We start from the raw sequence: 21,755 nt of genomic DNA on the forward strand, positions 1-21,755 counted from the left end.
TGTCAATAAAACCTTCATACATAAAATTGCTTTATGAGCCCACGGCACATTCATCTATATTTTTTTACACAGTTTGACACTGTGCCCAGATTGGAAGGCTTTATTTGTTTCCCTTCAGTTGAAATAGAGTAAGCTGCAATTTGAGTTGTGTTTGTTGGTAGGACGTAACAGTCACAGTCAGAAAGAGAAAAGAGATTAGATTATATTCTAGGTGTTCAAGGAGTTCTATTAATGGCCAACCATGTGTATCGTGAAAGCACACTGATGATGTGTCAGGACGATGGTAAGCATTAGGAATCTTAATGATACAAACATTATGGCCACAATCAATACAATGGGAAATGCATACATTATTCCATGTATAATTTGCATCGGACAGCCTACCTACTCAGCCCCACAGGAGCTTGTTGTGACTTTCAATGCACTTGTGGGTCTAAAATATGATTTTTATATATGCACTGTTACTGTCAGGAAATTTCAAACACACTCCCCAATCCCACCCCCAAAATCTACCCCGATAAACACTGTTTCCACGAAAGTACCATAGTTACTTTGTTCTGAAACCCTAACTGTAAATATTAAACTTCGGTGCACAACTTGGCCTGCACCATTTGCAAGTAGGTATAGCTGCAGGCCGGAGACCTCCAAATAGGGGCGGAATCTCCAAAAGAGGGCATGGTTACTCTAAAAGGGGGCGGAGTTACTCCAAAAGGGTGTTGCGGCAACTCCAAAAGGGGGCGTCACTTCCACTCATGGTTAAGGTTAGGGTAAGGTTAGTGGCTCCCTATATCTTCAATGGCAATTTGGAGCTCACGCCCCTTTTTGGAGCTATACCCTTCTCACCATTTGTGCTACATGAATGATGCCTCAAATTACAATTGGACTTGGATCATGATCATGGTAAAATTTTGACAGCCATTCAGTACTTATTGTTTTAATCTGGTATCACATTATTTTGTAATATGTCATAAGATATTTGATAATAACAAGTGGTTTTCTGTTGTTTACTGAACATCTAGCTGAAATTTCAGTGTATTTACATTGTATCAAATTAGCTTTTTTGACTGGAACATGAATCATATTTCAACTTGCAAATTGTGTCTGCCATCATATCATGAGGCTGCAAATCATATATTAACCTAGTGTATTTAATGGCACAGCCAAATAGCTGTGCAGAAATGTTGGAAATTTGGCTAATAATTATGTGTGTGTGCATTTGGTTTCATTTTTCTCTGTGTGTGTATGTGACTGGACTTTAGTCAATGTCAGTACATTAGTTCTGAAGCATGTCTGGGCATGCCCCTACCCTATTTCCTTAGAAATTTGTCACAATTACATCACCGAGCTTTCCTAAATGTCACATATACACAGTTGGGAGGAGACAGTGTTATTCATGCACATCTCTGGAAACTACCATTACAGTGCATTCGGTTATTGTGCAAGGACTTGTTAGATTGTCTTTCAGATGAAGCACAGCAGCATGGATGAAAGTGAGTCAGGAATCACATGTGCATGTAGTCTCTGGCTCTGAATCAGTGTACTGAAGCTAAACAGACTTTGTTGACCATTCTCAGGGGCACGGCAGACTGGTTCGGGGTCAGTAAGGACGGAGACGCCACACAGAAATGGCAGAGGAAGAGCCTGCGGCACTGCAGCTTGCGATACGGCAAGCTAAAACCTCAGGTGATCCGTGAGATGGAGCTGCCCAGCCAGGACAACATCTCTCTGACCAGCACAGAAACACCTCCACCTCTATACGTACCCTCATCACAGCATGGCATGCAGAAGGTACAGATTACTACACACATTTTCAGTGTGATTTGTGTGCACTGCCAGTCAAAAATTTGGACACACCTATTCATTCTTATGTGGTTATACTGTTATTGCCCACATTTTAGATGTCATTGAAACTATGAAATAACACAAATGGAAACTGTGTTGTGATCACTTTCCTGACATCCTGACAATGCTGACTATCCTGTGCTGTGACGTGAAAGGCAGCAGAAATTGGAAAATGTGGGGGGGAAGTCAATTTCATGCTTTTAAGAGCTTTCCAAAAATGTGTCACTAGCAAGACATCTACAATACATGGAAGCCACATAAAATGTTTTTTGCGTTGGTAACAATGATGAGATACAAAAGCATCATTTTATGTTAAAAAGTCAAAATTATGAGATGAAAAAGTAATGTGTATGATGCCAAGTCAAAATAATGAGATGCAAAGTCATAATTATGAGGTGCTAAACTATAATTATGAGATTAAAAAGTCAAATTTTTTAGATAAAATTCAAAATTATGAGATAAAATGTCATAATTATGAGAAAAAAATAATCTCATATTTATGATTTAGTATCTCAAAATCTTGACTTGACATCTCATTATTATGATTTAGTATCTTATAATTAATTATTAGTATCTCATAAATATTACTTTTTTTATCTCATAATTATGACTTTATATCATAAAATTAGAATTTTGATTTTTCCAAAGCAAATTTTGTTTCTATGTGGCAGAAATGGGCTTCCATATTAATAACATAATGAAATACTTAAAATTTGTATATTGCATGCAAAAAACAATATTTCATCAGAATACTCTGATACTTTTGAATGGCCATCAGTGAAGAAAGATGCTTTTTGCAGACAGATGGTGTAGTTGTAAGTTCTGTTAAAAAATGTTTTTTAATAGAAATTCATTTGTAGGCACAATTTATTTTTTGCTGATTTCATGCATTTAACCATGAGCCTTTAGATCAAAAGGTTTTAAAGATTCTGAGAAACATAAATTCAGTCAAGTGTCTCCACACTCAACTGGTAATGTGTACTAGGCGATTGTCTTTGTGTGCACCTGTTTTCTTAATGCTTGTATCTGATTTTGATAATTCACCATAAACTGCAAATTCTTTTGTGAAAAAGGATTATTTCTATCAAAATTCCTCTTTCTACCGTAACAATGCATTGATATGGTTTTGTTCAGATTGTGGACCCATTGGCACGAGGGCGTGCGTTTCGCATGGTTGAAGAAGTGGATGGCTACAGTGTTCCTCAAACTCCCATCACGCCCGGCGCTGCATCCCTTTGCTCCTTCACCAGCTCGCGCTCAGGCCTGAACCGCATCCCTCGCAGACGCAAACGTGAGTCTGTGGCCAAGATGAGCTTCAGAGCAGCTGCAGCACTGGTTAAGGTGAGCACGGCCCTGGGTAGGTAATGTCCCAACTGAAGTTATTATTATAATAGTTATATGTTATAGTTTGATCCACAGCAAGCACCTTACAAGATTTAATGTAGGATTTGAAGAGACGTGCACTACGTCTTATCCAATTTTCGTGGGAGCACTCATTCTAACTCATTCACGATTTGCTATTTTCCTGAGAAATAGGTAACTGAGTTAAGACAGCACAAAGTCTAAACTGAATTCCTGCATTTGCAGTTTGGAAATAAAGTTAATGTCCAAACTCTAAAAATACAGTGGAACATCAGATTATGTCCCTGATGATCACTGTTTTAGCAAAATATTTATGTGATTTGTAATGAACCTCAGAATTAAATTGGGCTTGACCCAGCCCATTAGCGCTTTGCGTGCACGATTTCAACAAACCCACTAGTATTAACTGCACTTAGCACTAGTGCTCTTAAAATAGGGCCCAGGGTGTCCATAGACTTACTGTACATTAGAAAAGAGCTAAGCTTGATGAGTTATGTTTTAATGCAGAGCGAAGGGTCAACTGAGGCCATTTAAGTTCAAGAGAAAGTAATAGAGGTCGGAGACAGAACTGGTATTCAGGTTAGCACAAAACAAAGTTCGCACAACACTTTCTTTGCTTTCATTATCATTTTAGTGATTTATTCCAAGTATATAGTCATATTTTGTGTGTTGTTGTCAGTTTCATGCAGTGTTACTCAGAAGTCTGTGCTGATTGATAATGTGGTTGTTTATGTGTATTCTCTAGGGTCGCTCACTGCGAGACGGTACATCAAGACGAGCTCACAGACGTAGCTTCACACCTGCTAGCTTCATTGAGGAGGATGTTGTGGACTTCCCAGATGAACTGGATACATCTTTCTTTGCTAGGGTTAGCAAAACCTACTAAACACATCAACATTTCATTTCATAACCATTGGCATTAATAGGGAGTTGGTCCACTAAAAACAGCTTTCACTCTTCTGGGAAGGCTTTCCACTAGAAGGAGGTGTTCACATTTTTGGCCATGTAGCACATGTTTATTTTTTGTAAATACTAATGTGTCTAAATTGTGTTTATTCTTTGGGGCATCAGGACGTCCTGATGCAGGATGAGATGTCCACATTTCATGATGAGGTTTTTGAGTCCCCATCAGACTCAACCATGAAGGACATAGATAGCAAACAGCTGGACGAGTCTGAGCTCACAGGCAGCGCGCTGGACAAAAGTGAACTAGAGAGGAGTCACTTAATGCTGTGAGTTTCACACCACAAGGACATTTTTGGCATTGGATGACCAGTAGAGTTTGAGCTTTATTGTTTATACCACAATATATCCATGGTGGGATTTTAAAAAAGCAGAAAACTGTGGCCTGCTCCACAAATGGTTTTACAGAGGGATGCTTTTGGTATAGACAGCTTCATTGATTGTAGATGTTGTGTGTTGGTAGATTTTAGAGCTGACACAAAGGGAAGCGAACAGTTCTGTAAATCGGCCTGGTGGTGTGACAAATCTCAAATGGCAAATTGTAAAATGCCAAAATATCAGCCAAATAATTGGCCTGGCTGAGCTATTAGTCTAGAGTTATATATGATATATATACAGTATATGCTATACATATAGTTCTGTCCATATTTTTCAAACAGGCCTCTAGAGCGTGGCTGGCGAAAGGTTAAAGAGGGAACACCAGCGCCCCCTAAAGTCAGACTGAAGCAGGAGGTGGTGAGTGTGAATGGCCAGAAAAGAGGCAAACGCATCGCCGTTCCAGTCAAGAAGCTCTTTGCAAGAGAAAAAAGACCATATGGATTGGGCATGGTGGGAAAGCTGACGAATCGTACATATCGCAAGCGTATCGACAGCTATGTAAAACAACAGATAGAGGACATGGATGACCACAGGTATGAAAATCACCTATACAGATTCCTTAAAAACCTCTCAAATATTTTCAGAGACGCTGATAATGGTGATATGTTGCTTTCTGTGTTGTTTTTCAGGCCTTTCTTTACATATTGGATAACATTCGTTCACATACTGATCACTATTTTGGCGGTGTGTATTTATGGCATTGCACCAGTGGGCTTCTCTCAGCATGAAACTGTTGATTCTGTGAGTGCTTTCTTAAGATTCATCATGTCCCATGTTCTATACCCGTTTATAACCATCTGGTGTTTGACAAGATTTATTTATTTATTTTCCTCTAAGGTTTTAAGAAATAAAGGTGTTTATGAAAATGTCAAGTTTGTGCAACAAGAGAACTTTTGGATTGGACCAAGTTCGGTGAGTTGTTTCTTACTGAAGTCAGTGGGCATAGGAGGAGTTTGAGCACGACACCAAAAACTTTTCTACGAAAAGTAATTTGGAAAGTAATGTTAAAGTAAAATAATTAGTAGTGTGATTACTTTTTATTAAGTAATCAGTAAAGTAATCTGGGTACATTTTTAGAGAAGTAATTAGTAATTTGTAGTGGATTACTTATTTTGATTAACTTACACTGTAACTTAATATCTATATTTTTAATATATATCTCAAAAAAAGTGCATTTAAATATACTTTTTTTATGTACAGAGATGGCAAAAATGTGCTTACACAAGAAAACAAGATGCAAGCTAGACTAAAGTCAACACTGGTTATGATTTAAGTAATATCTGATTACCATTTAAAAAATCTTTTGCTTGCGTTATATTTTTGCTTTTGCGCTGTGACTTTAGTCTTGTGCCACCATGATCTGCCCTGCTTCTCGCTGCATTTTTACATTCTGTATCAGAACCACCTTGCGGTTGTCATGACAATCAGCTTGCATCTTGTTTTCTTGTGTAAGCACATTTTTGCCATCTCTGTACATAAAAAAGTATATTTAAATGCCCTTTTTTTGAGATATATATTAAAAATATAGATATTAAAAATTTCATTAATTGTGTAACACCAAACCCCAAGCATAATAATGAAACTCTGCCTATGCCGATAAGCAATTCTACAATTTAATTACAGTACAAATTTCCTGTTTTGATTAGTAAAGGAACAAGTGCATAATATAGCATTATCATTGTCCTCTTCTTATCAGGAGGCTCTGATTCACCTTGGAGCCAAATTCTCACCTTGTATGCGAAGGGACCATCAGGTACATGAACTTATAAAACAAAAACAGGATCTGGAGCGAAATTCAGCTTGCTGTGTGCGCAATGACCGCTCTGGCTGTCTGCAGACCTCAGAAGAAGAGTGCTCTGTACGTACAAATATCCGTAAACTATCATAGTTTTACATTTGTTCACACAACCATGAAGCTGTCAGGCCACTAACCATTCTACATATTTCTCTCTGTTTTTCAGAGCACTTTGGCTGTGTGGATAAAATGGCCTCAGCATCCCAGCGTCCCCCAGCTGGAAGGGAAGCCCCGGCAATATGGCTCTGTGTGTCATCAGGACCCCAGGTGAGGAAACACTACAAAATCACTCAATACTCACCATCATCTTTTTATACAGCAATCAGGTCTAACATAAGTGCTTTTTGTCAGGACATGTATAGAGCCAGCCTCAGTTGCACCTCATGAGTGGCCTGATGACATCACCAAATGGCCGGTAAGTACTATATTGCATCAAAGCGTTCATAGATTTGCGAGTCGTAGCTTATCCACTACCAAAGGAGTACCATTGTATTAACATATTTTTTGAAAATGGACCGGGATAGTTTCATAGTATCTTAGAGTTACTTTGTACCCCTCCTCCACTGCCGTGGTGCAATGCAACATGCATTCAATTGACAGACATCCCGTTTCTACTGTATACTTACAATAAACTCATTTACTTCAGACACTGAATTAATATGATTTAATTTACTAATATCATATGTATGAATTACTGGTATGTATTTAAATGACTTATTGTTACTTCGAAGGTCATGATGGCATAAAGATGTTAAATTAGATGTTAAAATATGTTCTCAAGACACATAAACAAAGACCATGATGCAGCTATATGTTTGTGGGCACTTTATGCAGTGACATGCAGTTTATATATCAAAGAACCATGGTATTACCATCGCTGTATTTTTGGGTAGCACTTTATTTTACAGTACTGTTCTACATTTACGTACTATATAATTACAACAACTATAGTAATTATTACAAGGTCCTAACCTTAACCCATATGAAGTACATGTAGTTACTTAATATTACTCAGGACTTTCTTAGATAAATACACTAAGTATACTGAAATTACACGTACTGTAAAATAAAGTGCATCCCTTTTTTGTAAGGGTCTGTTTGATATACGTTGCCGTAACATTGAACAAATATTACAGATCTGCACTAAATATAATTCGGGGAACCACACCAATCTGCCTCATATTGACTGTACTATCACCGGCCGGCCTTGTTGCATCAGCACTAAGGGGAGGTGAGGACAACTGTTAATACTCCATCAAACAGCCATTTTACCTGCACTTGTTTAGTGGACGTGAATATACAGTTGTGCATATTTTCAGAGGGTATGTGGGTTTTTTGGTTATCTTTGCAGGTGTGAAATCACCTCAAGAGAGTACTGTGACTTCATGAAAGGATACTTCCATGAAGAGGCAACACTTTGTTCCCAAGTAAGCAGTAGTTACCAGAGAAGTCTAGTAATGAATAGAAGAGGTATTATGAGTAGGTCTGCGTGGAATCTGTGCCTGCAGAATTCCTCAGAAAGTTTCATAGATTAATGCAGAATCTGTTTGATACGTACCCCACCCCTTGTGTGGTCGTTTATTTTAAATTGTAATTATATTATAAAATTTAATAACAAATAGTTTATTATCCATTGACAAAGTTGTTTTTAGATTTTGAAACTGACACAAGGACAACTACCACTTCTATACTAATCGACAAAGCGGACATGGTAATGTTATGTGATGGTAATCTCAAAATGGCCAAATAATCGACTTGATCATACTCGACTCTAATCACTAAATAAATTGCTCAGCTAATAAACTGATATACAGGTGCTGGTCATATAATTAGAATATCATCAATAAGTTGATTTATTTCACTAATTCCATTCAGAAAGTGAAACTTGTATATTATATTCATTCATTACACACAGACTGATATATTTCAAATGTTTATTTCTTTTAATTTTGATGATTATAACTGACAACTAAGGAAAATCCCAAATTCAGTATCTCAGAAAATTAGAATATTGTGAAAAGGTTCAATATTGAAGACACCTGGTGCCACACTCTAATCAGCTAATTAACTCAAAACACCTGCAAAGGCCTTTAAATGGTCTCTCAGTCTAGTTCTGTATGCTACACAATCATGGGGAAGACTGCTGACTTGACAGTTGTCCAAAAGACGACCACTGACACGTTGCACAAGGAGGGCAAGACACAAAAGGTCATTGCAAAAGAGGCTGGCTGTTCACAGAGCTCTGTGTCCAAGCACATTAATAGAGAGGCGAAGGGAAGGAAAAGATGTGGTAGAAAAAAAGTGTACAAGCAATAGGGATAACCGCACCCTGGAGAGGATTGTGAAACAAAACCCATTCAAAAATGTGGGGGAGATTCACAAAGAGTGGACTGCAGCTGGAGTCAGTGCCTCAAGAACCACTACGCACAGACGTATGCAAGACATGGGTTTCAGCGTCTCGCCTGGGCTAAAGACAAAAAGGACTGGACTGCTGCTGAGTGGTCCAAAGTTATGTTCTCTGATAAAAGTAAATTTTGCATTTCCTTTGCAAATCAGGGTCCCAGTGTCTGGAGGAAGAGAGGAGAGGCACACAATCCACATTGCTTGAGGTCCAGTGTAAAGTTTCCACAGTCAGTGATGGTTTGGGGTGCCATGTCATCTGCTGGTGTTGGTCCACTGTGTTTTCTGAGGTCCAAGGTCAACGCAGCCGTATACCAGGAAGTTTTAGAGCACTTCATGCTTCCTGCTGCTGACCAACTTTATGGAGATGCAGATTACATTTTCCAACAGGACTTGGCACCTGCACACAGTATCTGGTTTAAGGACCATGGTATCCCTGTTCTTAATTGGCCAGCAAACTTGCCTGACCTTAACCCCATAGTAAATCTATGGGGTATTGTGAAGAGGAAGATGCGACATGCCAGACCCAACAATGCAGAAGAGCTGAAGGCCACTATCAGAGCAACCTGGGCTCTCATAACACCTGAGCAGTGCCACAGACTGATCGACTCCATGCCACGCCGCATTGCTGCAGTAATTCAGGCAAAAGGAGCCCCAACTAAGTATTGAGTGCTGTACATGCTCATACTTTTCATGTTCATACTTTTCAGTTGGCCAAGATTTCTAAAAATCCTTTCTTTGTATTGGTTTTAAGTAATATTCTAATTTTCTGAGATACTGAATTTGGGATTTTCCTTAGTTGTCAGTTATAATCATCAAAATTAAAAGAAATAAACATTTGAAATATATCAGTCTGTGTGTAATGAATGAATATAATATACAAGTTTCACTTTTTGAATGGAATTAGTGAAATAAACTTATAATAATAACTTTTTGATGATATTCTAATTATATGACCAGCACCTGTACATACAGACAGATAGATTTATGATTAGTTTCATCAAAATAAACAGTTAATCGTAATTTTTTGGGTTATATAGGGAACTATAATGAATCAGTCTCACACAATTGTCAAAGCACGTGGATTTATTCTTTGACAGTTCTTTATAGAGGTAACCTTCCAAGATCACTTCAGGTCACAACCGAGTGTAAACTCTCTGGCCTGAACGTTTCACCTCTTTTTATGACGCACTCCCCACTAGGCTAATGAAGCTGCATGAATAGAAGAAAGATAATTCTACTTTCCACTAAGTGCTCCATAATCACCATGAAGGTTGCCATGCTAATCTTTTCGGCGTTGGCAAAATCCGTTTTCGTCTGAGAGGGCACACTTTGATTGCCTGGGTCTGAACTGTGTGCCAGCGTCCAGGGATTTACCTTAAAACTTAGTGCTAAAGTGTGTTAAATACCAAAGTCTCAAGGTTGAAAACAAGACTTAATTTATTATTTCAAGATGTTTACTTAAGATGTTTCTATATTTGAGATTATTGGAGGTTTTCTAATCTAAAGATATGTCTGCCAGGTGCACTGTATGGATGATGTGTGTGGCCTCCTTCCATTCCTGAACCCAGAGGTCCCAGATCAGTTCTACCGCCTCTGGCTCTCTCTCTTCCTACATGCTGGGTGAGTGACTGAAGTGGATGGAGACCTTATGGCTTGTTCACACTAAGATCGAAACAAAACAGTCAAAAGGTCTATTCACACCAACTTAAAAAAAAAGCACACTGATCATTCACATGCTTTAAGTAAGGAAAAATGCACAGTCAGCCAGTTATCACAAAATAAACCCTAACAGGGTGATCAGGATATTTTGCAATAACCAACTGACTATACATTATCCAGCTTATTACACAGCTAGTAACCAAATAAAGAAATCGACATGAAATATTGATATGTATTGACATTTCTTTATTATGTGAGAAGAAAGAAATCGCTGAACAGCTTAAATCCCACCTCCGGTTTGAAGTTCTGTTGGTGTTTATTTGTAAATAATGACTGCCTGACTGCTCATTATCCAGGTTATTACAAGACTACTTGCTAAATAAATAAGTAAATGGACATGAAATATTGAGATGAGTTGAAATTATTTTATTATCTTGCTTGAGTTCAAAGAGCAATCCGAGAACTAGGAAAGATGACTCGCAATACCAAGATAACCGATCTGATATGACTTAATCCCCAGAGGTGCGATTGTTACTCAGACCGCTAGATGGTGCCATTGACCAATCAGAATCGAGTATTCCAGAGAGCTGTGTAAACAAAGTAGTATGACACTCGCAATTGTGCTGTTATGGCCGTTTATCAGCACGGCTGGGCTGACCAATTGCTAAAGGTAAACACAGCTGGTATATGCTGATATACGGACAAAACAGCATGATTGAGAGTGTCATATTGCTTTTTTACAACAGTTCAACAGACAAGTAAATAAATAATTAGGGGAAAAAAAACACTCTTGTGTGTGTGGTACTACTTTCTTACACTATGGATCAGGATCTGCCATAGTTCGAAAAATGCGCCCAAGCCTTCGTTACTAATTCGAAAGTGTCACTTTAGAATTAGTCACGACAGCTTGGCTGTTTCTAACAAGTTATTGGAGAAATAAGGATGTGTGTCTGAGAGAGAGAGAGAGCGACTGAGCATGTGTGATTACCTGCAAGCAGTGGTGAACAGTAATGCTGACGCTGTGAGTTTAACTCTATCCCTCAGCTGTGTAGTAATCAATCAATCGTGAAGTGATGCTGCCATCGGAATTATCCTACTTCCTACTTCTGAAGTCGCAATAAGGAGTATGTTCAAGTGTTTTGCTGACACTTGTGGGGAGAAAAAACATAGGAGAACACCAGTTTCATTCTTGTATATTTCTTGGGGAACTCTTATTTAGACATCGACACGGAAAACGTAATCTCCTCTGCCATCTTGAAAGTTTGTCTCTTCTCAACTTGCAAATGGAGGTTTCAAAATTATCTCCACATTTCCCACCCAACTAACTGTTGTATAATTTAATATCTCATGAGCCGGGGGCCTGGGTAGCTCAGCGAGTATTGACACTGACTACCACCCCTGGAGTCGCAAGTTCGAATCCAGGGTGTGCTGAGTGACTCCAGCCAGGTCTCCTAAGACAGTGTTTCCCAACCACTGTGCCACAGCACACTAGTGTGCTGTGAAAGATTGTCAGGTGTGCCGTGGAAAATGATCAAATTCCACAAAATATATAAATGCATGAAAAAATATATATAATTTCAGGGATCCAAACTCCTCACCTTTCTGAGAAATTTGCCATTTTGAAACCATAATCGGTCACTTTTGTGATTGTGAAGAACAATGATTAATGTGCAAAAGTGACTGATATTTATACGCCATTAAGGGTCTTTCACATGACTCGCATCAGCACTGCAGAATACATTGAAGTCTATGAAGTGACGTCACTTTACACCAAAGTATTTTTCACACACATTTTTGCTTCACCAATAATGTCTTTGAGAGTACTAAGCAACAAGAAATGTTTAAAAACTGTCCAAATTTGTGAAGAGATATTGAATGTCTCATAATTTCTTTTAATTTAACTTTAGCTTATTGTTTACGAATATCAGAGACCCCAGTTATTGAAATAATTTAAATTCACCAAGAAAACGCTTCAACCTAAACATAAACGATCCTTTTATTACTTTCTGCTAACAAAGCAACTGCTTTTTTTCTCTCTGCCAACTACGTTTTCAATGTTTATTGTGCACACCTCCTGCTTTTTTACGTGGCAAACTCATAAAATCGCCCCTCTGTGACTCTTTCTGCAACTCTTGTCATGTGGAGGGCAATGCGGCGCTTGACGTTGGTGTTGAACGGAGTGTTGACGCCTCGACTCAACTCATGTGAAATGCGCTTTACAATGACAAAAGAACATTATTGAAACTCAAAATTATTATTATTTGTCTATTATTGTGGTCTTTTCTGATAAAAGCCATGCTCAGCAGTTTAAATAGGCTGTTGTAGGAAAATGATACCGTAGATCTGCTTTGTGTTTATACAGTGCATCCGGAAAGTATTCACAGCGCTTCACTTTTTCCACATTTTGTTATGTTACAGCCTTATTCCAAAATGGATTAAATTCATTATTTTCCTCAAAATTCTACAAACAATACCCCATAATGACAACGTGAATGAAGTTTGTTTGAAATCTTTGCAAATTTATTAACAATAAAAAACACATGTACATAAGTATTCACAGCCTTTGCCATGACACTCAAAATTGAGCTCAGGTGCATCCTGTTTCCACTGCTCATCCTTGAGATGTTTCTACAACTTGATTGGAGTCCACCTGTGATAAATTCAGTTGATTGGACATGATTTGGAAAGGCACACACCTGTCTATATAAGGTCCCACAGTTAACAGTGCATGTCAGAGCACAAACCAAGCCATGAAGTCCAAGGAATTGTCTGTAGACCTCCGAGACAGGATTGTATCAAGGCACAGATCTGGGGAAGGGTACAGAAAAACGTCTGCAGCATTGAAGGTCCCAATGAGCACAGTGGTCTCCATCATCCATAAATGGAAGAAGTTTGGAACCACCAGGACTCTTCCTAGAGCCAAACTGAGCGATCGGGAGAGAAAGGCCTTAGTCTGGGAGGTGACCAAGAACCCAATGGTCACTCTGACAGAGCTCCAGCATTTCTCTGTGGAAAGAGGAGAACCTTCCAGAAGAACAATCATCTCTGCAGCACTCCACCAATCAGGCCTGTATGGTAGAGTGGCCAGACGGAAGCCACTCTTCAGTAAAAGGCATATGACAGCCCGCCTGGAGTTTGCCAAAAGGCACCTGAAGGACTCTCAGATCATGAGAAACAAAATTCTCTGGTCTGATGAAACAAAGATTGAACTCTTTGGCCTGAATGGCAAGTGTCATGTCTGGAGGAAACCAGGCACCGCTCATCACCTGGCCAATACCATCCCTACAGTGAAGCATGGTGGTGGCAGCATCATGCTGTGGGGATGTTTCTCAGCGGCAGGAACTGGGAGACTAGTCAGGATCGAGGGAAAGATGAATGCAGCAATGTACAGAGACATCCTTGATGAAAACCTGCTCCAGAGCGCTCTGGACCTCAGACTGGGCGAAGGTTCATCTTCCAACAGGACAACGACCCTAAGCACACAGCCAAGATAACAAAGGAGTGGCTACGGGACAACTCTGTGAATGTCCTTGAGTGGCCCAGCCAGAGTCCAGACTTGAACCTGATTGAACATCTCTGGAAAGATCTGAAAATGGCTGTGCACCGACGCTCCCCATCCAACCTGATGGAGCTTGAGAGGTCCTGCAAAGAAGAATGGGAGAAACTGCCCAAAAATAGGTGTGCCAAGCTTGTAGCATCATACTCAAAAAGACTTGAGGTTGTAATTGGAGCCAAAGGTGCTTCAACAAAGTATTGAGCAAAGGCTGTGAATACTTATGTACATGTGATTTTTTTTTTCTTTTAATTTTTTTTTTCTTTTTTTTTTTTTTATATACATTTGCAAAGATTTCAAACAAACTTCATTCACATTGTCATTATGGGGTATTGTTTGTGAAAATAATGAATTTAATCAATTTTGGAATAAGGCTGTAACATAACAAAATGCGGAAAAAGTGAAGCGCTGTGAATACTTTCCGGATGCACTGTAATTCTTATAATGAAGTCAGTAGATTTGTAGCCATGCAAGTTTTAATAAAGGAGAAGGTAAGGACGTTATTGAAACTCACTATTATTGTTGACTTTTTGGATGAAAAATAATACTCAGACTGAAGGAAAACTATAGATCTGGTTTGTTCTTTTAATGCTTAAACACTATAAAGTCTCTTGGTAGATTTCGGTCATGAAGGACTCAAAATGATTCACTGACTCACTCATAGCACATAAGACGCTCATTTGTCGCCACCTAGTGACATTTCAAGAAGGGGTCACTGAACTAATCAGTTAATAAAATTGAACAAATTTGTGAAACAGAAGCAAGCCTCACCAAAATACTCTTTATTTTGCAGCTAATTCTGCACAGTTGTAAACTTGAATAAACTTGAATCACTAAAATAGCTGGAATTAGTGCTTTTAGCTTATTCTTTCAAAAAAAAATATCCCCAGAAAAATTTTCATGGACCATTGATTGTCTTACATTTTTCACCCCTCATGAGTTTGCATCCCTGTAATTTTTTTGTGGCATTGCAAGAACAAATCTACAAATTAGAAAAGAAGCAAATTTGTTGTGTTTTCATTACCCATTTAGCGCTCTTGCCACCTGTGACCTCACACAGCGTAGCCTAACTATGTGACTTGTTTTTTTTTTTTTTTTGCATAGCCGAATTTCAAACATTACAAGTAAACGCTACTAAGACAGACAGAAAACATGGACAAGTTCTTGAAAAGTAAAATTATTGATGGTGGTTAGCCTACGTGGGATAGTGGTGTGCCATAGAATTTTTTAGTTGTAAAAAGTGTGCCCTGGCAGAAAAAAGGTTGGGAAACACTGTCCTAAGCAACCAAATTGGCCCAGTGGCTAGGGAGGGTAGAGTCACATGGGGTAACCTCGTGGTCACGATTAGTGGTTCTCGCTCTCAATGGGGTGCGTGGTAAGTTGTGTGTGGATTGCGGAGAGTAGCATGATCCTCCACATGCTGGGAGTCTCCGCGGTGTCATGCACAACGAGCCACATGATAAGATGCACGGATTGACTGTCTCAGAAGCGGAGGCAACTGGGACTTGTCCTCCGCCACCCGGATTGAGGTGAGTAACCGCACCACCACGAGGACCTACTAAGTAGTGGGAATTGGGCATTCCAAATAGGGGAGAAAAGGGAATACATTTTTTAATATATATATATATATATATATCTCATGGGCCACGTTCACACAGCAGCAGAATACGGTTATCAGTCCTGTATTGGAGTGCTTAATCCAGATGCTGTCTTCCACCAGAACTCATCAGTTTTATGGTATGAGCGCAAGCCGTGCAACTCAAACGCTGCGCCCTACACATCTTTGATATTTACTTTAGTCACTGTCACTATGGTTACACGTGTTAGAATACGGGTTTGACTTTGGTTGTTGCTTCATACAGACCGCTACTGTAAGCTGTTGTATGAACAAGACATTTCACACCTGTGAGCAAATACGGTTGTCAATCCAAAACATTGACTGTGTGAACGTGGCCATAGTATAATAATAAAAAACTATTAGGCTTATACTTTTATATCAAAAGAGCCATCCCTCTTGTCTGTATTAGAGTAATTCTCACGAAAACTGTAAAGAAAATGTCTTGTTTATATTTAACCCCAAATTAATAAAAAAAAACCATTTTAATTTGATTTCCAATGAAAAAATGAAAGGCAGTTGCCAGGGAGTACTACTATGATTTATAAATACTTATTTAAATAATATATCATTGTTTTAAAATTTTGGTTATGAGAATATCCTAATGACCATGTGTGTAACTGTCATGAAAATAATGTCAGAATGTTAAAACTCTTAATTGCCCTAAAAATAGGCTTCATTTTGTATATGCAAAATAGAATGGTTACAATTTTTAATGTAATTAATTGCATGCTGATTAACTAATCAAATTAATAACAATTAATCGCATATGTAATTGTTTGCTGAGAAAGTCCCCCTAATAAACATACTGAATTATAATACATTCAGTATGTCAATATAATAATTCAAAGTAAAATAATATGTAGGTCCAATAATAAATATACTTATTTAGGTATTCAGATATTAAATATATTGTAGTATTGTGGAAGATGAGTAAAGCAATCATTAGACAATACAAAAAGTAGCTTTAGAAGTCAATATACTGTTAGTTTTATTCCCATATCACTGAACAAGCCTACAGTCGAGTTTGTCAAGTTTTCATGTTCTCACAGGATGCATTCTTGCGTTCCATCAGATTTTTTTTTTAAATTATAGGTCTATGCACATGTGCATCAGATGGATGTGTGTCATTTGTTTTTAGCGTCTTAAACACTTATGACAGGTTCGTTGAGGTGTGCTGACTGCCCCCTGCTTAGGTGGCTTGGAAAAACAAATGTATGTATATCAAGCTGGAGTTGCTTCTGTAGTAATAAAATATTTACTTTTATTACAAAATGTACCTTATGGGTCAGGGGGCATTATTAATTGCGTAAATTTTTTAACTCGTAATGTTTTATATTATTAATTGCACTATTGCACACAAATTAACACGTTAATTTGCTTATCGACATTTTCTTGTCTGTGATCAATACAATTTATTATTTACTATTCCATGCTGCACTTCAGTATGTTTCAGGTGCTGTAAAAGCTGACACATATTATCAGATAATCTGGTTTAAGAAAAAGCTGACTATTTTGCACAGTGTGATCTGTAGTATCAATTAAAGAGAGTGCTGCTCCCCTGAGCTGCTCAGAGAGAGATGCACTTTGGCACTTTGCCTTTCTTAAGAAGGCTCAGTAAATTAATGCTTCTGCACGTGCCGCTGTCACACACCTTGACAAGCTATTTGCGGCCTGTCATCACTCTTTCAAAATGTCCTTGAACTTTCTGAGGTTGGATTGTATATGGTGCCTGCTGACGCAAGCATCATTATTACTATTGCTCATACCATTTGAAACATCATTGCATAACCCATCCTTTCATGCTACAGACATGAATGATACCTTAAATTGTATGGCTTTTTGAGGAGAGGTGTGCTAAGACATTTTGATGGAATCAGATTTATGATTTTCACCTGGTGGAAGATATTATATTGAAGAAGCGACAAAGGGCATATCTAGGGACTAGAATATCATATCATAGAGACATGTAGGTGAGCTCTTTGACCTGGGCCAGCAAGCAACCTCACAGAACGCCCAAGAAACCACCCAGAGTTTCCTTGCAACTCGCTGGCAACAACCCACAACACCCTAACATAGTGGATCCAGCACCACTCACATTTTCTTAAGAAAATGTAAAAATCTATTACATTGTTTATTCATGTTTTGTGGCCGTTAAACTGAAATATCTTTCATTGTAACAATATTTGTTGAGACGAGCCACATTTTATGAAGCAACTGACAGTATTGTAAATATGTCATAGACTGTGGAAAGTTAACATTATGTCTTCTGTAAGGGGAATGTTTATGGCCTCTTTGACAATGTCAGAAAGTTGTGGTGTGTTTGGAATTAAAAAATATGCATTCAAATCTATAAAGGTTTCAGCGCAATTTATAAGCAACATGCTTGAAATGTTCTTTCTGTCCCCATCTGTGTTAAAAACAGGATTCTGCATTGCCTGGTGTCGGTATGTTTTCAGATGACGATTCTTCGAGACCTGGAGAAGTTGGCTGGGTGGCTACGGATATCAATCATCTATATCCTGAGTGGTATCACAGGAAATCTGGCTAGTGCTATCTTCCTCCCCTACAGAGCTGAGGTGCACAATGCTTCCACACTTTTATATACTGTATTCAGGGTTGTACACCATTCAGAATTACATTGAGAATATGTGTTAAATTACAGCTGAATTCCTGAATTTGAAATCAATCTGAGATAGCAAACTATGCAGAATTGTAATTTGAATTTAAATCAATTTTAAGGAAATATACTTAAAATGGAATGAAATTCAAAATTCACATAACTACTGTAACTTTAAATTTTAGTTTTAATGCATTTCATTCTTTAGTAGCCTATCTACGTATATATGGTTCTTCAACTTTGGACACTTTTAGCACTGTGGATTTCTTGAAAGTAAAGTCTTAAAAATGTTTCACGTTTCACTCTCTCCAGTAGTATACAGTCCTGTTACTTGCATCACAGGAGATTTGTTATTTTTGAATTTTTTTATAAAAGTTATGAAAATTACCACCACAGCGTAGTTTCAAGCACATTTTAAATTATGTATTGTTTTTAATAGAATCGCATGGTGGATATGACAGAGATTGAAAGGACATTTTGGTAACACTTTACAATAAGGTTATATTTGTTAGCATTAGTTAACAACATTAGTTAACATGAACTAACAACTAACAATGCTTTTACAGCATTTATCTTGGTTAATGTTAATTTCAACATATAGTTATACATTTTTAAAATTAAAAGTTGTATATGCTAACATTAGTAAATGCATTTTGAACTAACAATAAACAATTGCATTTTTATTAACTAGCATTAACAAAGAATAATAAATGCTGTAAAAGCATTGTTCATTGTTAGTTCATTAGACCTAATACATTAACTAATGTTAACACACGTAACCTTATTGTAAAGTGTTACAGACATTTTTAACATCTTTGAAATAAAATGGCCACCTCCTTTTTCTTCCTAGGGCTAATTCATAGCTAACATTTTATGTATCCTAAATACACACCATTAAATAATATTTTCACAGTTTCATCTCAAGCATGCTCTTTACTGAAAAAAATGTTTGGTGTGGTGGAAATGATGCCACAACTATGGGACAGTTGTAATTTCTTTTAAAATTTATAGAAATAATTTTGACACTATAAATATTGAAATGGTTTATGTTTATTTCACTCTTTGTTTAGATTGTCATAGTTTTAAACTTTTAAACAATTTGTTTTATTTATAATGGATTTTCATAGTTTAATATAGAAAGTTTGGGTTTGGGACAGATGTTAAAACAGTAACATCTATAGATAAAAGGCATTTGAAAAGTACCAAAAATAAAATATGAAGGCCTGGTAAAAAGTTTCCAAGTCAGTTTAAATGAGACCTTATTTTAACTAAAAGTACTTAAAACTTAAGTTGAAATCTGTTTATTTTAATACAAATCTACCCCTGGGAAGTGCCCGAAGTTGAAGAAACACCCATATACTGATTAATTAACTTCTGTGGTGGAGGAGCACTTAAATGGATAGTTCACCCAAAAATTCCCTCATCATGCCATCCCAGATATGTATGACTTTCTTTCTTCTGCTGAACACAAATGAAGATTTTTAGAAGAATATCTCAGCTCTGTTGGTCCATACAATGCAAGTGAATGGTAATCAGAGCATTTGAAGTTCTAAAATCATATAAAGGCAGCATAAAAATAATCCATATGACTCTGATGGTTTAGTCCATGTCTTCAGAAGAGATATGATAGGTGTGGGTGAGAAACAGATCAATATTATAGTCAGTTTTTACTCTAAATTCTCCTCTGTCTAGTAGGTGCAAAATAGGAAAAATGTGAAAGTGGACATTGATAGTAAAAAAGGACTTAAATATTGATTGTTTCTCATCCACGCCTACATATCTTTTCTGAAGATTTGGATTAAACTACTGGAGTCTTATGGATTACTTTTATGCTGCCTTTATATGCTTTTTGGAGCTTCAAAGTTTTGGCCACCATTCACTTGCATTGTATGGACTTACAGAGCTGAAATATTCTTCTAAAAATCTTCATTTGTGTTCAGCAGAAGAAAGAAAGTCATACATATCTGGGATGGCATGAGGTGAGTAAATGATGAGAGAATTTTCAATTTTGGTTGAACTATCCCGTTAATTTCCCAGAATTCTGTCATTTACTCGTATGTAATCAATAGATTTAAATTTCAATGTCAAAACTTTATTTAATGCATCTTTATGTATTTTAATGCATTTTCATTAAGTTATCTAAAAACATGTGGTGGGCATTTTGTGTATGGAATTAAAATCATTATTTTTATAGTATTGAATTTAGTTTAGAGAAATATATCTAATCAGTTGAAAAAAAAAATTATTCTACATACAGTATAAGGAATAAATAGGTATAATTAGTCCAAATTTAAACTTGTGTTGGACCATTGAAATTCCTCTGTTGTGTGACTGGTGAATTGCAATTCGTAGCCAATTCAAATTCCAACTCATGAATTGAAATCACAGCGATTCTTAAATTCTGAATTTTGCTCAACCCTGTTACATACAGTACTGTAACTACCTACTGTATGCACTGATATGGTATACATTCCATGTTCGCTCTAACTTTGCCTTATACCCCCTTTTACTGTCTCTCTAGGTGGGTCCAGCTGGCTCTCAGTTTGGCATCCTGGCCTGTCTGTTTGTAGAGCTAATTCAGAGTTGGCAAATTCTGGCTCAGCCTTGGCGGGCCTTCACTAAGCTACTGTGTGTGGTGCTCTTTCTGTTTGCCTTCGGCTTGTTGCCCTGGATTGATAATTTCGCCCATATCAGCGGCTTCATCTCGGGATTCTTCCTCTCCTTCACCTTCCTGCCCTACATCAGCTTCGGCCGCATGGACATGTACCGCAAACGCTGCCAGATCATTATCTTCATGGTGGTGTTCGTGGGTCTGTTCGCCGGACTCGTGGTGCTCTTCTACGTGTATCCCATCAAGTGTGAGTGGTGCGAGCTGCTCACCTGCATTCCTTTCACCGACAAGTTCTGTGAGAAGTACGACCTTAATGCACATCTCCATTGAAGGAGGGGAGGCAGGGCTTCAGGAATAGAGTGATTTGATTGGTTGTTGATCTGCATCTACCAATCCCCTGTGTATCTAGTTGCACTTTGTCTCTCCCAAATGAAGCCCTTTCTGTGAATTTGGACAGTATGCTTGTGTTATTTTTTTACTCAGTGCAAGTTGAAACAATGCTTTTTAATGTGCAGAAAAAGTTTTATGTAGTCTGTTGATAAGGGTGTCTGATAATCATGCAAAAACAGGGTCACCCTCACGCCAAAAATTTCTTTACACTACAGTCTCAGAAGACAATGTCATAATGAAAGCACTGGTACAGCAAATGGAAAACACGTGTTCTCCAGTTTGGTTGTTGTACTTTTTATGTTTTAGCATGTCAGGGGTAGGTTTGTCTTTGTTTAATCGACCTCAGAATCCAGGGACGAACAAAAATCTGTACCTTTGGTGCCTTGATAAATGTACCTACTACTGCCATATTTTCATTACACGTTGAGCATTCAAATGATATTCTTTCATTGTGTTACTTCAAATGAAGTAATGGTTGATTATGAAAGGGTAGTGTTTTAGCTACCCAAATTACTCACTTGTTACAAAATACAACTAAAAACAACATGCACCTCTGACTTTTGT

At 37.7% G+C, this 21,755-nt stretch overlaps 1 protein-coding gene across 2 annotated transcripts in view; it reads left to right on the forward strand.

The window, feature by feature from the left end:
- The window catches only part of LOC127452093 (inactive rhomboid protein 1), a 90,827-nt gene extending 69,086 nt beyond the window's left edge, over positions 1 to 21,741 (forward strand). For both annotated transcript variants that reach the window (XM_051717278.1, XM_051717281.1), the window contains 15 exons: positions 1,575 to 1,788; positions 2,977 to 3,183; positions 3,950 to 4,072; positions 4,276 to 4,436; positions 4,827 to 5,078; positions 5,175 to 5,286; positions 5,383 to 5,457; positions 6,242 to 6,403; positions 6,507 to 6,607; positions 6,692 to 6,755; positions 7,477 to 7,571; positions 7,692 to 7,767; positions 10,263 to 10,363; positions 17,996 to 18,149; positions 20,712 to 21,741. In XM_051717278.1, the coding sequence (XP_051573238.1) occupies positions 1,575 to 1,788; positions 2,977 to 3,183; positions 3,950 to 4,072; positions 4,276 to 4,436; positions 4,827 to 5,078; positions 5,175 to 5,286; positions 5,383 to 5,457; positions 6,242 to 6,403; positions 6,507 to 6,607; positions 6,692 to 6,755; positions 7,477 to 7,571; positions 7,692 to 7,767; positions 10,263 to 10,363; positions 17,996 to 18,149; positions 20,712 to 21,131 (2,317 nt within the window). In that variant the 3' untranslated portion in view covers positions 21,132 to 21,741. The remainder of the gene's footprint in view (positions 1 to 1,574; positions 1,789 to 2,976; positions 3,184 to 3,949; positions 4,073 to 4,275; positions 4,437 to 4,826; positions 5,079 to 5,174; positions 5,287 to 5,382; positions 5,458 to 6,241; positions 6,404 to 6,506; positions 6,608 to 6,691; positions 6,756 to 7,476; positions 7,572 to 7,691; positions 7,768 to 10,262; positions 10,364 to 17,995; positions 18,150 to 20,711) is intronic.
- The last annotated feature ends 14 nt before the right edge of the window (positions 21,742 to 21,755 follow it).

This window comes from Myxocyprinus asiaticus, chromosome 14, assembly GCF_019703515.2.
Source record: "Myxocyprinus asiaticus isolate MX2 ecotype Aquarium Trade chromosome 14, UBuf_Myxa_2, whole genome shotgun sequence".
Lineage (NCBI taxonomy): Eukaryota > Metazoa > Chordata > Actinopteri > Cypriniformes > Catostomidae > Myxocyprinus > Myxocyprinus asiaticus.